Source organism: Cyrtonyx montezumae, unplaced genomic scaffold, assembly GCF_038088225.1.
Source record: "Cyrtonyx montezumae isolate F1298 unplaced genomic scaffold, pur_monq_1.0 scaffold_58, whole genome shotgun sequence".
Taxonomy (NCBI): domain Eukaryota; kingdom Metazoa; phylum Chordata; class Aves; order Galliformes; family Odontophoridae; genus Cyrtonyx; species Cyrtonyx montezumae.
Window position 1 is genome coordinate 700,560 of NW_027072065.1, and position 15,528 is coordinate 716,087.

Consider the following 15,528-nt stretch of genomic DNA (forward strand, 5'->3'; position numbering starts at 1 on the left):
TGCCCTCTCCAGCACTGTGACTTTGGCTGTCAGGAACGAGACCATGGATGGCGGTGAGTACCCCCTCTGCCTTTGTCTTCAGCTTCATTAGTAAGGACAGTGCCCAAATCCATGCCCTAGGCACAGGGATGAAGCGTTTTAAGATCATTTAATAGAAAAGGCTTTAATTTTCCTTGTGCAAAAATACCTGGTCAAAGCTATCCTCACCACAGGCTCAAAGACCTCAGCTCAATTTGCTTCCAAACCACAAAAGGCAGCCTGGAGGGGATGTCAAGGAGGCTCTGTGTCCAAACACAAGTGAGCTCTTCCCATATCATCCCCATCCTTCTCATCTTTCTCTAAAAGACCTGCCATTCCTGGGTAACGTTTCACTTCCATGGAGAGTTTCTTCTTGGCTAAGCCTGCTCGCTTGTAGAGATTTGCGTGGCTGAATACCTTCACTGCAGCCACCAAACCTGGAACCAGTGCAGAAATTGGGCTTTGTGTTTGCCTGCAGCAGGAGCTGCCCGAGCTGGGGCAGCAGCACGGGGCTGTACCCACACCCCAGTGGAAAAGAGGGCTCTCTGGATCCATTAGAGCAGCAGCACGAGACGTGTGTGTGCTCCTTGCACAGTCCCACGCTCTGTCAGCTATGGACACCTCACACCCAGTGCTCTGCAGGCCCTGCTGCAGTGAGTGCAGCACTGCTGAGCAGTTACCAGCTGAGCCAGTCACCGTTCCTATGTGACCCTTCGAAACTGACTTATCTCTGTTAATTCTGCTTCTTGAATCAGTTTCCTAAGAGGGATGGGGACAGATCATCAGTGTCTTTGACAGAGATCTGTGAACATATGAAACAGAGTACAGCACAGATCTGTTCCCCTCACCTCAGCTCATCTTTCCTCTGTCTGTGGTGAGAAATAGTGGGGAAAGAAGGGGGAAACCGGCACTGAGCTCTTAACTGCCGAAAGTCATTATATTACTGAAGTATGATTAAACCTTCTCAGAAATATCCGGTTCTTTCCCCAAAAGCCAACTATAGTGATGGCGAAGAGGCACCAGAAACCAGTACACACGTGGAGAGCTCGGCAGTGCGCTGCTCACTGCCTCCACGTGTGCCAAGGTGCTCGAGGCTGAAACCTCCACTTGGCAGTCCTGGCCGGCAGGAACAAAAAATCTTTTACCTGTGAGGGCTTCAGCAGAGCAGGTTTGCTCACCTCCTGCTCCTGCTCCTCTGGCTTTGTGCTCCCAGCAGCATCGCAGCCCTCCTGCCCAGGAGCTGCTCCTCGCAGCTCATCCAAGGAGGGCAGTGCTGAGATGCTGCGGGGAGCAGAGCTGCTCTCCTTCCCACCACGACCCGCAGGGCGTGCAGGACAGCCGTGTGCGTGGGGATCTGCAGCTCAGGGGGCCCTGCAGCGTGTGCTGTCCCACCCATGCACTGCTTTTTGTTGTGTCTTTAGAAGTGAGTGCTGCTCCAACTCTTCACGGGGACTTTTGAGGGGCTTTTTTTTTCTTAATATTTTGAGGAACGAAACTTGATGAAAATACCCACAGGCGAGAACTGCCAAAGGCAAGAAAACATAAAACTACCTAAAACTGCTATTAAACTCCCAAGTGCGCCTCATTTCCTCTCTGAAGCCCATTTGCTTCTGCTCCCCTCTCCCTCCCGCTCTGCTCTGAGCTCTGTGACCTCAGCACGAGAAGTGAATGTCACCGTTAATGTGAAAGCAGTGACTCAAGGACCCATCAGGGGACCACGAAGCTGCACTGCCCCCAATTATGCCTTCACAAATGTGTAAGCTGGGGCCAGGGGATGGAAAGTGCAAGCTTTCTTTACACCGAAAATCATCTGACCTTTAAGATATGTGAAACAGCAACTGACGATGAAAGAAAGAATGTGAAGCTGTTGAAAGGAACGACACCCCGCGTGGATCCTTAGTTGAGTCACTTTGTTATCAGTCCTACTTCGTTGCACACTTCAGAGGACGGTGTTTTTGTGACAGGGAGCTCACTGCTGCTGTGTCTGCGCCTCTCCAGGTGAAGCAGAGATGGAAGGGGACGTGCAGAGGGAGGAGATGCTGCTCCTGGATGGGCACACAGGCACTCCCTGCATGGGACGGGAGGGAGCCTGATTCGGGAGGGTGTCCTCATCCCGGGGGTCCGTGACTCTTCTCTGCTCCCCTCTATAACAGCCCCTGGGAGTTAATCACCTCTGAGGTCCCACTCCCGACAGATGGGGCTGGCAGCATCCGGCAGATAACGCCTGATCCCAGAGCCTGGAAGGCCAGGCCAGCAGCTTGGTGGGGCACATCACTTGGACTCTGAGCCTTGCTTAAACAAAGGGAGAGAGTTGCAGAGGTTTGGGCTTCCAGTGCATTCTCCTGGTCCAGTGCAGCACCGGGACAGGAACCAGCAGAGCAGGGAAGGGAGTGAAGGAGCTCAGAAGCAGCAATTCAGAGCAGAGGTGTGTGCATGGCTGCTGAGCATGGAGGGGCAAAGGGCTCAGCCAAACTTCTGAACAAACACTCATCCGTGAGGACAAGCATGCTCATGGAAGAGCAGGTGATGGAGGGGGGCAGGGTGGGGGGGCAGGGCGAGGGGCTGAACGCCCTGACCTGGGAGAGACCCACAGGGATCACAGAGTTCAGTGCCACACAGAGCCATCCAAAACTCAATCTGCGTCTAGCTTCCTGAACCCTGTGAGGCCCGGGGCCATCACCACTGCTGTGGGGGAGCGTGAGCACCATGCTCACAGCAGCAGGTGCCAGCTGCCCTGCAGGGAAGGACACTGCTCCTGCCATAGCAGGCAGGACGAGGGCTTTCTCACAGCTGCCAGATTGCCTGCTAAATTTTCGATCACAACTGCCTGAGGTGGATGCTAGCATGTGCTTTAAATAGAGAGAAGAGAAAGCTTTCACTGGCCTCTCTGTCTCTGCTAACCACAGCAGGAAGAGCTGTTTGTCTGAGATTGCTCTCACCATTATCACATCTGGCTCTGAATTCAGTTTTCCTCCCAGCTGACAGCGTGCTTCATCCTCACATCCAAAGGCAGCAGAAGCCAGCTCTGACATTTAGACAAGCAATAAATTCCAGCCAGCTTCAGCTCTGTCGTCCTGCAGGGAGCAGAGCCCTCCTGATGTAATCACGGGGATGGGCTGCCGGCTGCGCCCTGCAAGAGCATGAAGCTGTCAGGGGGGGTGGGGGAGGGGGAAGAAAAAGCAGTCTACAATAAAAGCAGTTACATTATGCATGAGCTAATTGTCTGTAGCTGTCAGATGGGGCTGCAGAGACCAGGCTTCCCAGACTCAATCTGTGCTCCATCAGTGGCTTGCTACACGGCCCCGGGTTATCCTGTGAGCATCTTCAGTGCTCGTTTTGTTTGTGCAGCTGCAGGGAGCTCTGCAGAGTTCAGAATGCCGCAGTTGAGCACAGTACCACTGCTGCTGCGCAAATCCCAACCGAACCACTAACACGGCGTCTCCTTCTTCCCCAGGTAAGCAGCTGAAGGTCACCCTCGTTTTCAGCCTTCCTCTCATTTTTCAGGTAAGCTGTTGAAAACAACGTTGTTGAAACGCAGCTGCATTTGTGTTGTGGGTAAAGAGAGATCTCAGAAGCTTTGACAGGCAAAACAGCAGCCACCCACAGCCCTGGAGAGATCCGTGGGGCACACGGCTGCTCACACTCACACGCAGCACCCACAGAGGTGGGTGGTGAGAGCCAAACCCAGAGGGAAAACAAACAGAAGGAATGACAACAACGGAAGAACAGAAGCAGCAGTACGTTTATAGAGCTTAAGACAGCCTTATTCTGGTAGCACTGAGTCCTGCTCTCACAACAAAGTGTGCATTTGCAGTAAAAAAAAACAAGCACCGCACACAGAGTGCTTGCAAAACTCCAGCTCACGGCTCCCCAGGAGTCCCTGCTCTGCCTGGTCCCAGCACTGGGCTTTAACTGGTGTCAGTCCTGAAGATGCCCAAGCAAAGCACCCAACCTCCTCCACCTGCTCCTGCTCAGAGCCCACGAGAAGCAGCAGGGAGCTGAGCTGACCTGCCCCTGAACCACGGCTCTGGCAACCACAGCAGCAGCCTCAACCTCACCACGGTCCCCAGCTCAGGCTCCCCAGGGCTCGGCGAGGCCTGCAGGCTGCTTTCCCCTTTCACTGCTGGTGGCATGGCTCCAGATTGCACGCAGGATGTGGTGAACGCCAGGCCTGCCTGCGACGGAGCTGCTGAGATACAGCGATAACGGGCAGAGGTATCCAAGGGAAACCTTTCATCTCCGAGCAATGGAGAGAAGGTTCTGGAGACTAATGACTGTCACGGAAAGCAGGGCAGCGCTACCACAGGCTCGCTCTGCCCTGCTGAGCGTGGCAGTGTAGGAAGATGAAACGAGAATAATCAGAGCTCAAATCAGGGGCAGGGGCCTGAGAATGAGAAGCCAGCAACACATCCATGTCAGCACCGTAACGAGGTAACGATTTCCTGCTCTGCTCGTTGTGTTTCCTCAGTTTCATTGACATCTCTATTCATTTAGCAGAAAAAAACAGCCGAGGGAGGCAGGGAGGCTCCGGCTCTGCCCTTCGCTCACAGCTCTGCTCAGCCCTGCTGGGACAGAGCACAAGGAGCCGCGAGAGCAGCAGAGCTCGCGGTGCTGCGGTGCTGATGGAGGGCAGAGCGGCAGCTGCTCCGCTCCTTAGCACTTCCACGAGTGCGTGTGAGCAGTGGGAGTACCTCAGATGGGGAAGGGAGGTGAAACTGAAGCTAGAAAACACCTAATGAGTAGGCTCAGTGAAGAGGAAGGTTTGCTGAGAGAGGAGCACCAAAGGCTGTGCTATCTTTCCTATTTTCTCCAACAACGGACTGCGTTCGTACCCCTGTGTTTGAGTCCTGACGTGTTCTGGGCAGCAGCCACGTGTTGTAGGGTTTTCAGGGGTTATGTTGGTTGCACACTAACTGTTCTTGTTGAATTCCCGTGATGAGCCCCCAAGGAACCCAAACCCCACATACTTATCCAAGTTCCCAGCCATGAGACCTCGCCAACTCTGCTCATGATGGGAACTCCCTGGGACATCCCTGGCCAGGGCTGGGTGCTGCTGCTGCTTTGCAGGCTGACATCAGTCCCCCCCTGGAAACCACCCCCTGAGAGACAGAGGCTGTGCATCCCCAGTACCTGTCTCAGTGAGCTTTGTTCCTTCCCTGTTCTAGTTCTGTGCCGGGAACAACGTCACTGATGACTATGACGCCAACACCACCATCGACTATAACATGTTTGAGATCCTGTGTGAGAAGAAGGAAGTCCGTGATTTCCGTGCTGCCTTCCTCCCAGCCATGTACTCCCTCATCTGCTTCACGGGACTGCTGGGAAACGGGTTGGTGATGCTCACTTACATCTACTTCAAGCGGCTAAAGACCATGACAGACATCTACTTGCTGAACCTGGCCCTGGCAGACATCCTCTTCCTGCTGACCCTCCCCTTCTGGGCCACAAGCGCAGCCACGTTCTGGTGTTTTGGAGAGTTTGCCTGCAAAGCAGTCTACTGCATCTGCAAAATGAGCTTCTTCAGCGGGATGCTGCTGCTGCTGTCCATCAGCATCGACAGATACTTTGCCATTGTTCAGGCAGCCTCGGCCCACCGCTTCCGTCCCCGAATGATCTTCATTAGCAAGGTCACGTGCATCCTCATTTGGCTCCTGGCCTTTGTTCTCTCCATCCCTGAGCTGGTTCACAGCGGGGTGAACAACTATGACAGCCATCCCCGGTGCTCCATCATTGCCAATGACCTGCAGACTTTCAACACTGGCATCAAAGTGTCCCAGATGGTTTTTGGCTTCTTAATCCCCCTGGTGGTCATGTCTGTCTGCTACCTCGTCATTATCAAAACATTACTCCAGGCCCGAAACTTTGAGAAGAACAAAGCCATCAAGGTGATCATTGCGGTGGTCATCGTCTTCGTTGTCTTCCAGCTGCCTTACAACGGGGTCATGCTGGCCAAGACCATCTCAGTCTTCAACAACACCAGCTCCTGCGAGGAGAGCAAGAAGCTTGACATGGCGGATGATGTGACCTACACTCTAGCCTGCTTCCGATGCTGCCTCAATCCCTTCCTCTACGCCTTCATAGGGGTCAAGTTCCGCAACGACCTCTTCAAGCTCCTGAAGGAGCTGGGCTGTCTGAGCCAGGAGCGCCTCTGGCAGCTGTCTGCCTGCCGTGAGAGCAAGAGGTTTTCCTTTGCCATGGAGACAGAGACAACTACCACCTTCTCCCCATGAGGAGAGGTCCAGGGAGGCTGAAGGTCGGCGTCGTTCTGTACACTGCTTCTATTTTGAATTATTGATAGAGAAAGACTTGCCTTTACTTTAGGAAGGGCAGCTGTAAGAGGAAGACCAAAGAACTCTCCGTCTCTCAGTCAGTGAGCATTGCTGTCCCCTGTTTTCATGGATGGAGAGACTTCAATAGAAACTACGACCAACAGTAATGTAAGGGAGAAGGAGCCCAGTGAGTTTAGACTTCATTATGCCACATCACCTTTATTTCCGAGTCGAAATCAAAACTGCTCCGAATGGTACATTTTGATTAAAAGCAACAAAGAGCAAGGGAAGCAGGCGTATGCTACAGAATTTCCCGTTTAGAGCTGAATTTCCAAGAGCAATGTCCTTGCTTTGCATGCTGCATTTAACAAGACTACCTACTACTCTTTCACTCACACAAAAATGATGCTCACTGCTCCAGTCCTGCATCCAACACCAAGCAGCAGCAGCAGCCTCAGCTCCCAGCACAATACCACACGGGGTGTGAACCGTGAAGTGCATGCAACTCTCAGCTCTGCCTTCCTCCACGAGCAGCGAGCAAGCTGTGCAACCAGTACTAAATTCCTACATATAACATGCATAATTTCAATAACTGTGCGTATTATCAGGGCACCTCAGGTTTCTCCACTTCGCCTCTGCCTGCAGCGACGACATCTGGTGTTCCAGTGCTTACTGCCACAGTGCAGTGTGGCAGTGCCCAAAGCTCGCTCCTGTCCACCCCCATCAGCTGCGTGGACACAGCTGATGCTCTCACACACGTGGGGGCTTTCTGTGCTGTTCCTTGCTGACCTCAAGGGATAAAATCACAAGTGTGGGTTTTCCTCTCCCTTACCAACCAATGTGCCTTTCTAGAAGAACTTTAGCAGCTGTCTTTTTTTATAAGCCAGACATGTATTTGACTTATAAGCTACTGAAAACGTGTTTAGCGTTCATGCTGTCACTTCCAATAAAGACGCCCTTCACTGCAGCTACGTGTAAAGATTCCTGCCAGGGTCACACACCTGAGGGAACACGGCAGCTGATCGTGTAAAGCACAGCCCTGGGAAGGAGCCTTGCACACAGTGCTGGTCGGGGCTTTCACCAGGAGGAAGATTCCTTCTGACAGATGAGCACGTGGGGAACTGCAGCCGTGGGACCTCTGAACATCACTGCAGAGCTGCTGCAACTGCTGTGCATCTCATACTGACTTCCATGCTCCGATGCCCACAGCTCTCCCCAGGACCAGACACCGATGGCAGAAAGCCTCAGCCACGAACTGCTGCTGTGTAAAAGCTCTCCTCCCTGAAGCATTTGGCTCAGGGTTCCTCCAAGAGATGGAATTCAGGAAGAAGGCACTCTGCTCTGAATAAGCTGTGCTGAATGACAATCCCATCCTCTTGTTCCAAGCACTCTCTTTTACAGTGCCCATTTAATGCGTACATTAAGTGCTGCTTCTCGGTCATACAAAAGGGTTAAGACTGACACACCGAGGTCATTTGTTCTTGTTTCTGTCCTACGTTTCTTACTCAGGCAAAGAACAGTTGACCAGAGTAAGGAACACTCTTAGTACAGGCTCTTAGTTTTCTTCACCAATATGCTCCTAATGTATATTCATATATGTAAAGCTGCTTTCCATAGAAAAGGTTCAATACGTACATGAATGTACCCCGAAATATACTGCTTTCACTGAATCTTGCTGTGCCAACACCCCCCCCTAACTTATCCTGGCAGGGAGAAGTGCTTCACCAGGACATGCAGCTGTACCTGCAGCCTGCTTCACAGCAACCATTTCCTTCCAGAAAACAAGAAGTTTCTAGGTCTTCAGCCCCTGGAGGTATTCAATATAGCAGAGTGTGCAGCTGCCTTTATAGGATTGAGAAAGTAAAGCAGCGCGAGGGGCAGCACACCTGGTGCTCCTCGATGGGGCAGCGCTGACTTCAGAGCGTGGTGTGGGCAGGTGAGGGCAGCGGCACAACCGCACCAACGCTCACCCACCGTCCGGACGTGGGCTTCTCCAGCGAGGTCTGAAAACTCCCTGTACGCTGCTACTCGAGGGAAATAAGCTGCGACAGGTTTGGAAACCCCTCTGCTTCCCCCTCGGGTGTTTCCCCCCCATCTCGTGTGCACCGCAGCAGTTCCTCTCGTCCTTCTGGAGCTGTTTGTTATCACCTCTGTATTTGCAGGAAAAAAAAAAAGGAGTCGAAGTGTATCAGCAGTCTAATTTAAAAGTTGGTTCACTAATTATAAAGCGAAGGAGTCGGAAACGGATTTAGTGGAGGTGTCTGTCTTTGTTTTCACTCTTCACGCTGTTCCAGATGTACACAGTGGCCACGTACAGGAAAAGCTTTTGTGTTTAAAGAGTCAGTAACAAAACCATCAGTGTCCATCACAGGAGAGGCAGCTTCTGCTGCTCCCACGGCCCAGCACCTCTGTATGCCCGCCCCACCAGCACTCCTTCCTGACATTCCCAGGTGCTTTGGGCCTCGAGGTGCACGGGGAGAGGCATTATCCTTTACAAAAAGTGCCCCACAGCTGCGACCTGGAATCAAAGAGAAGAGCAAAGCGGGGGGAGGGAAGTCTTTGTCACCGCACAAAAGAATGAGCTGCAGGTAAACAAACCCTAAAAATAATGCACGTGGGTGATAAGGAAGGGTGGTGGCACTTTGCAACAGTCAGAAAAGACGAGGGTGGGCCACCATTTCCTCTCCCCATCTCTTCTTTTACATGGAAAAAGAAACCGAAGTCCCATCCCGGAGCTGTCAGATGCCGAGGAAATACCTTCCCATGGCCAATAACTGCCCCAGGTGCTTCACCCTGCTGACCCCCCCTCCTGAGCCTTCTTCCCACACCGCAGTGTTCCTCCCTTCTCATCTGCCCCTCCTTGTCCCATCATAGCAGCTTCTTCCCCAGGTACAGAATCAGAGATAAAAACATCACTTTGCATGAGGAGTAATGAGGAGTCCCTCGCTGTATCCTAGAACCACGCACAGGAGCCTTCCCACCCTCTCTGAAGGAGAAAGCAGCCCAAACATGCTCAGATCCTGCACAGTGAGTTTTCAAGCACAGCCCTGAGCTGCACTCTGACCTATCCTCACGCCACATGGAAAGTCGGTTTTCACTTTCACCCTGCACTGAGAGCCCGGCTCTCCACAGAGCTCGGACTGTCACCAGAGCAGGGAGTCAACCCTCACACAATTCAGCACCTCCTGCCATTGCCACAGCTCGCTGCAGGAATCTTTTTCAGGTCCCGACAGGCACGGAGGCTTTGGGTTCACCTCTGCCACATGCATGGCGGACGCAGAGCCAATGTAGGCGTGATCTCACGTATTTGTCATTGCTGAACCCATGCAAATCCGCTGCAGGAACCGAAACTCACAACTTACCTTCTTGGTGCTTTGGTTTTTTTTTTAATTCAATTGTCTAAAATAACGCGAGCAGATATTTGCTTTCCTTTCTTTGCTGACAAGCCATTACATAAACCTGAATTTCTGAGCGCTGACACGCTGGGCTGGGAAATCTGTGACTGAAGACCGTAAGTAATGTCATCCTGCCCCAGAGGAACGGCCCAAATCACCTCCGGTGCCACAGGAATCCAATCCCTCATGCCATGCAGCACAGAGAGGAGGCAAAGGAGGAGTGCCTCATCCACAGACCCTGAGCTGTCACCTCCAAGAAACACTGCTGCTTTTGTGTTCACACAACCAACAGAGGCAGCTGCATGCAAGGAGGATGCCAACTTAAACGCACAGAAATCAGTGTTGGAGCAGATGCCACCCGTTGCTTCCTCTGGTTTTGATCCTTTTGGCTCTGTGAGGTCTAGAAATCAAACGGGGGCATCCCAGTGCGTCCATTTTCATCACAAGGAAAGCAGATAATCCCACCCGCCGCCTCCACCAGGCACACACAGCCCCGTGACGGTGGGGACGGGGTCTCCAAGGACCCCCGTTCCCTCTGCCCTCCCCGTGAGGCAGCACAGCCATCCCATGCAGGCCGGGAGCAGCACACCCACTGCTGCTCATCTTATCAGCAAAGCATCTGACATGTACACACGGATGTGAATGTGGAAGGAGGTGTGAACACACACGTGCTCAGGTCTGCGTTTGTCTCCCAGCAGAACTGGTTTCAGACTCCGGGGGCTCTGGCAGCAAAATTAAACGCCCCACTCCATCTCACCACCAGAGCTGCACAAATGAGAGCTCATGTTTTTAGGGGAGCGTTGACTGATTCCCTTCAAGATAACAAGTTTCTTCTTCTAACTTGCGGCCACACCAAGCAGTGAGAATCTCTGCCCCCGTGCCAGGGCGGGGAGGGGGAGAAGGAAAACAAGTCTCTTTCTGGATGACTAACACAGCCAGCAGCGATTGCCACTCTGCAGCTCAGCAGGGAGTCACAACAAGGCTCCTTTGAAGAGGTTAACACGTTCTCAGCTGATGCTCTCTGCATCCCCAGGGGGTCGCAGGTAGCTGCAACGTGCGAGAACTTCAGGACCTGACTGATCAGAGGAAACCTTCACCAAAAGTCACCGCGCTGTGCTCTCACAGACACAGCTTCCACCAGGACCGGGGCGGGATGGCAGCGGGCACTGCTGCCAGGTGTGCCCAAAGAGGCCTGGAGACTGCTCTGAAGCACGCTGCCAGTAACAAACAGCAAAAAAAAAGTCTTCCAGCCATCAGAAGCACGGTGTGAGATGCCATCGGACGATGCCCCTCCCCTGGGTGCCCGACCTGGGGCACGATGTGGGCTGCAGCACTGCGCGTGCATGGCTCGTCTCAGCAGCACAGCTCCTGTCCCATGGATGGAGACAAGGCACTACAAAGCATCAGTGCTGCAGCAGAGCTGCCCCACGCTGGGGATTGGGGCTTCTGGCACCTGCTCACCCCACAGAGCTGCTCCCAAGCTGCAGCAGGAGCAGGCAGCTCCCTGCACCACGCGAGCAGTGCCTCCATGGGGAGGCTGTGACTTTCCCCACGGGGTCGCAGTCTAGCCAGACTGCTCAGAGGGCTCAAAACCAAACCCCTCTATAATCAGTGACACAAAAGGAGTCTTTCCTCACAAAGCATTTCCTTCTGCACACGTGAGTGAGGTTTGTCAGTCACGGCATCGTGCCCTGAAACGCCAGGACCCGAAGCAGACCGACGGGAGCAGCAGCAGCTGTCTCTTTGAGAGATGCTGACACCGTGTGGGAAAGGCTGAGAAATGCTCCATCACAGCAGCACGCTGCTCCCAGCGCAGCCTGGGACTCCCGGCACGTACCCATGAAACTCAGCCTCTGAAACAAAGGTGGGGGTCACAGTTAAGCCACAGCGAGGTCCTCCGTGGGCAGTCGAGCTCGGTTGAATTTAAATATACCGAGGCCCTTTTAGCTGGGCCTTGATTCGTCCTGAAATGTAACCTGCAGAAGAATTTACCACCTCCATTTCAACTTCAAACGCTGATTGCAAAATGAAACCTCCCTGACTCCACGTGGGTGGGCTCTGGTGATGCCTCTTTCTTCTGTCAGCACAGAAAAGAAATCCTTTCTTTGCGGCTTTCTGCAGCACTCAAATGAACAAAAACAACTGAGATCACTCCATGTCTGCAGCTGCCTTCAGCCTGAAAGGGATATCCCCCACAGTCCACACTCCACCCACCAAAACCTTAAAGAAATAAACACAGTGTGACATAAAACCTTATCAAGTTTCCCAACACCCTCATACAAAAACACTTCAGTGTTTTGTTCTCTGAGATGCCACCACCCACTGCTCCCCACTGCTCCCCACGCCAACACAACGTGCACAGCAGATGAAGAATCACACGTCCCCTTCCAGGATGTACGAATGCTGCACATTATCCAAATATCATGAAGAACCAGGATGTGTGCAAGAGGGAAGGAATCCCTGCCATTTCCCAACGATGCCTGAGCAGACAGGAAAAGAAACCAGCAGAGCAGTGTTAAACAAACACCGTGACTGCACATGAGGGTCAGCTACAGCGGGAAAGACAAACTCAGCACCTGAACAAGTGCTGCCCTTGGACTGTGCTAGGCCTGCCAGCAGGATGGCCAAGGTCACAGTGTGAGCGTGAATTGCTCCACAAGTGTGGATTTTATCAATGATGCCAAACACCGGCTGCAGGGACAGGAAGAACGAGGCAAGCTGTTGGGACGACAGAACCTGCGTGGGTTTCAGCTGCTCACCCAACAGACCCAGAGCTCCCCCAGCTCCCAGTGCAGACAGTCCTGGCTGCAGCTCCTCACTGTGAGGCAGGGTAGTGCTGCTGGAGGACTTGAGGACAGTACTCCAACCCTTAGTTGCCATCTCCTGGAGCCGAAGTGATCCCCGTGCGTTCCAGGGCTTCCTTTAACCACCCCCATCCCGGCACTGGAGCTTTCCAGGCACTCTGGTGTGTTTGTAAACAACCCCATGGGTGACTGCACAGAAAAGGCGGCCCAGCACCTGCAGTTACATGGACACAGCACATCCAACTGCTGCAGAAACCCTCCTAAGAGCCACTGCCAGCTTCAACTCCTAAAGCTGCTCCACATGCCAGCCCTGCCCTCGGGGACGCACAGCACTCAGCGCAGCACCGCTCCGCAGACCGATTCCTGCCCATCTCCATCAGCCCTGATCGCTTCGTACCACTGACCCCGAGCAGACGGTGCCTGAAGGACAACGGAGGCTCAGCACAAGGGCTGCAGCCCGTGGGGTCAGCTCTGGGAGCTCCGCTCCCCCCAGCTCACCCACCTTCCCTGCACGGTCCCACAGCAGCACACAGATCACTGATAACGCGCAGATCACAGATCGCACATCACGCATCACAACCGCGGCCCCACGTGCCGAGCACCGCGCATGCGCACACCCTCCGCAGACGCCGCTGCCGCGCGGCGCCCCCTGGCGGTAAGCGCGCGGAGCTCCCCGAGCACGTGACCGCGAGGGGCGGGGCTCCCTCCTCCGGCGGTGGAGCCATAGGAGCTGTTTTGGGGGGGCTGTCCCCGCCTGGCGCTGCGCAGTAGAGCCCCCCCCAGCCCCCACCACCCCCCGCCCCACCCCGATCCCCCCCGCGTGGATCTGTCCCCGCGCGGCCGCTGGAGCACTCCCCTCTTTGGCCGCGCGGTGGCGCTGCAGAGCTCCGCTGCCATTAACGGCGGCGCGGCCATCTCGGGGCTGCGGCTCTGGCGGGAGGGGTCGGATCCTTCCCCGTGCCGCGGGTGGAGGAGCGGGGATGTGCTCTTCCCAGCTTTGTGCTTTCCCAGCGTTTGACAGAGGAGCGCTGATGCGTTTGCAGCGCCGCAAAACAAACGAGATTTTGCCCCGCTGCCGTCTGCCTGCCCCGCACTGGGGCTGCGAGGCACTGATGCTTCAGTGTCAGCTGTGATGGAGGGTCATCGGGGAGTGCCGTGGCCCACGGGCTCACGCTGTGCTGGTCAGCATCCCCGCAGAGCCCGAGACGAAGGCAGGGGCAGAGCGGACAGCACGTGGAGCCCCCGGCCCGCAGGTGCGAGCTGCTGAGCGGCTTCAGCGTGACAAACGTGAGCAGGAGCCCACCCCGACTGCATCGCTGCGGGCGGAGCACCCCTGGGATCCCCTGCTCAGCAGTGTGTGCCCGTGCTGCAGTGCGGTGCCGCGTGGGGTGGACCCCGGAGCGCATCTCAACTCTCCCACCCCCAGCACAGCCCCGCAGCCCCCGAGCAATGAGTGGCCCCCGCTGTCTCCCCATCCCTGACCCCTCCGTCCCAGTAAGCCTGCAGTAATCAGCCCGTTCTTCTTCCACCCCTGCGCTGCTGCACCCATCCGGAGGCCCTTCACACACTTCGGCTCTACCTTTCCCCTTCCTGTGCCGTCACTTTTGTTCCTGCTCCCCCCAGCTATTATCAATAAAAGCTGTAATTAGTGCTGCTCCCTGTGCCCGGAGTCCTCTTCCCGTCTCTGCTGCCGTAGGGCTCACGGGTTTTCCGTTGAGCAAATGTGGATACAGCTCCCTCCAATTGCCAGTCCCTATCAGCTGCTGGCGTGGGGCACTGCAGTGTGTGCAAACAGTGCTGAGATAGAGAGGAAAAGCGAGTGTGGAAAGCAATTGTTCTCGCTGGCTTCACCTTGATAACAAAGACGCCAGCTCCAAGACAAAGGCTGTTTCACAGTTCCTTGCCCTGGAGCTGCAGCGGTGTCACTCCTTGAAAAGGGAAAATTAATGGTGTGGGCTTCACAGCTCTGCGGGATGGCTGCTGCTCGGGCAGGGCGGGGGGGCTGCGTTTCATTCCCTTCTTCCACCCAACATGAGAGCTCAGGCCCGTCTCAGTCCAGAGAAGAAAACTTTGCCATGGTAATTCAGCTGAAAGCTGCCACCAGCTGTACCCAGAAACAGATTGGTTTGTGGAGCACACATGTGCACATCTGACGTCGGTGCACGGCCACCCTGCGCCGGGGACGGATCCCGGGAGCATCTTCCAGAGGAAAGATTCATCTCCTGACTCTTCTGAGAGCCACATGCAGCCACGTGGCACTGCCCCCAGAGCACTGCGTGGCACTCAGCCCCCTCCCCAGCGCATTCCCTCTCCCCCCCTCCCCACCCCCGTGCTCTGCTGGCTGCAGGAGCCGTGTCAGCCCATGGCTGCTCCTGACTCTGTGTTCCCCATTCTGTGTTCCTCCTGCATCTGCCCCAGGAGCACGGAGCGTGCATCCAGAGCACAGGACAGAGGGGGCCGCTCCCTCCCTCCCCAGGCCCACGGGTGTCCCCAGTGTGGGGCGGAGGCTTGGGCTGCCTGTCTGCAAAATTCTGCCTCCGAGGTGTGGAAAACAAAAAGCCCTTTTTCCATAAAAGGCGGCGGAGGAGCACTCCCCGGGGGATCCGCGGGGCTGCGTCAGCGCTCCGCTGCTCCGCCGGGCTGACTCACCTGCCGCCGGCCCAGGAAGCGGCGACGGCACGGATGTGGGGCTGCTGGGGGGCACTGCCTGCTCCGGGATGGGGTCCTCACCATCACCAGTATCGCCCACAGCGCTGCTGTGGGTATTTCTCTCCCCAAGCGTTTGCCCAGTGCTCTTCCTCTGTTCTGGAGGCCCGGGGGCAGTGGGCAGCCCCCTGCTGCAGCCTGCAGCCTGCCCTGCCACCCCCAGGTCGGGGGCCGGGGATGGGAGCGGAGGCACAGGGCACGGCTTTTCTCCACATCTGCACACGTGAATTCCAGGGAAGCGCTCCCAACTCTTATTCATGACTGATGTTTGTTCCTTTGAAAGGCCCTTGGCCGTCTCGTCAGCTCGCAGGTATCCGCGTGTTTACTTTGCCCAAA

The 15,528-nt window shown here is 55.1% G+C and overlaps 1 protein-coding gene across 2 annotated transcripts; it reads left to right on the top strand.

Moving 5' to 3' along the window:
- Nucleotides 1-6,658, top strand: CCR7 (C-C motif chemokine receptor 7). 2 transcript variants are annotated; one of them, XM_065749096.1, is made up of 3 exons: nt 1-53; nt 3,473-3,522; nt 5,184-6,658. In XM_065749096.1, the coding sequence occupies exons 1-3, from the start codon at nt 44-46 to the stop codon at nt 6,246-6,248; spliced, it is 1,125 nt and encodes a 374-aa protein (XP_065605168.1). In that variant the 5' UTR covers nt 1-43; the 3' UTR covers nt 6,249-6,658. The 2 variants fall into 2 exon arrangements, with proteins under 2 accessions (XP_065605168.1, XP_065605169.1); XM_065749097.1 differs by lacking the exon at nt 1-53 and adding an exon at nt 1,429-1,917.
- The last annotated feature ends 8,870 nt before the right edge of the window (nt 6,659-15,528 follow it).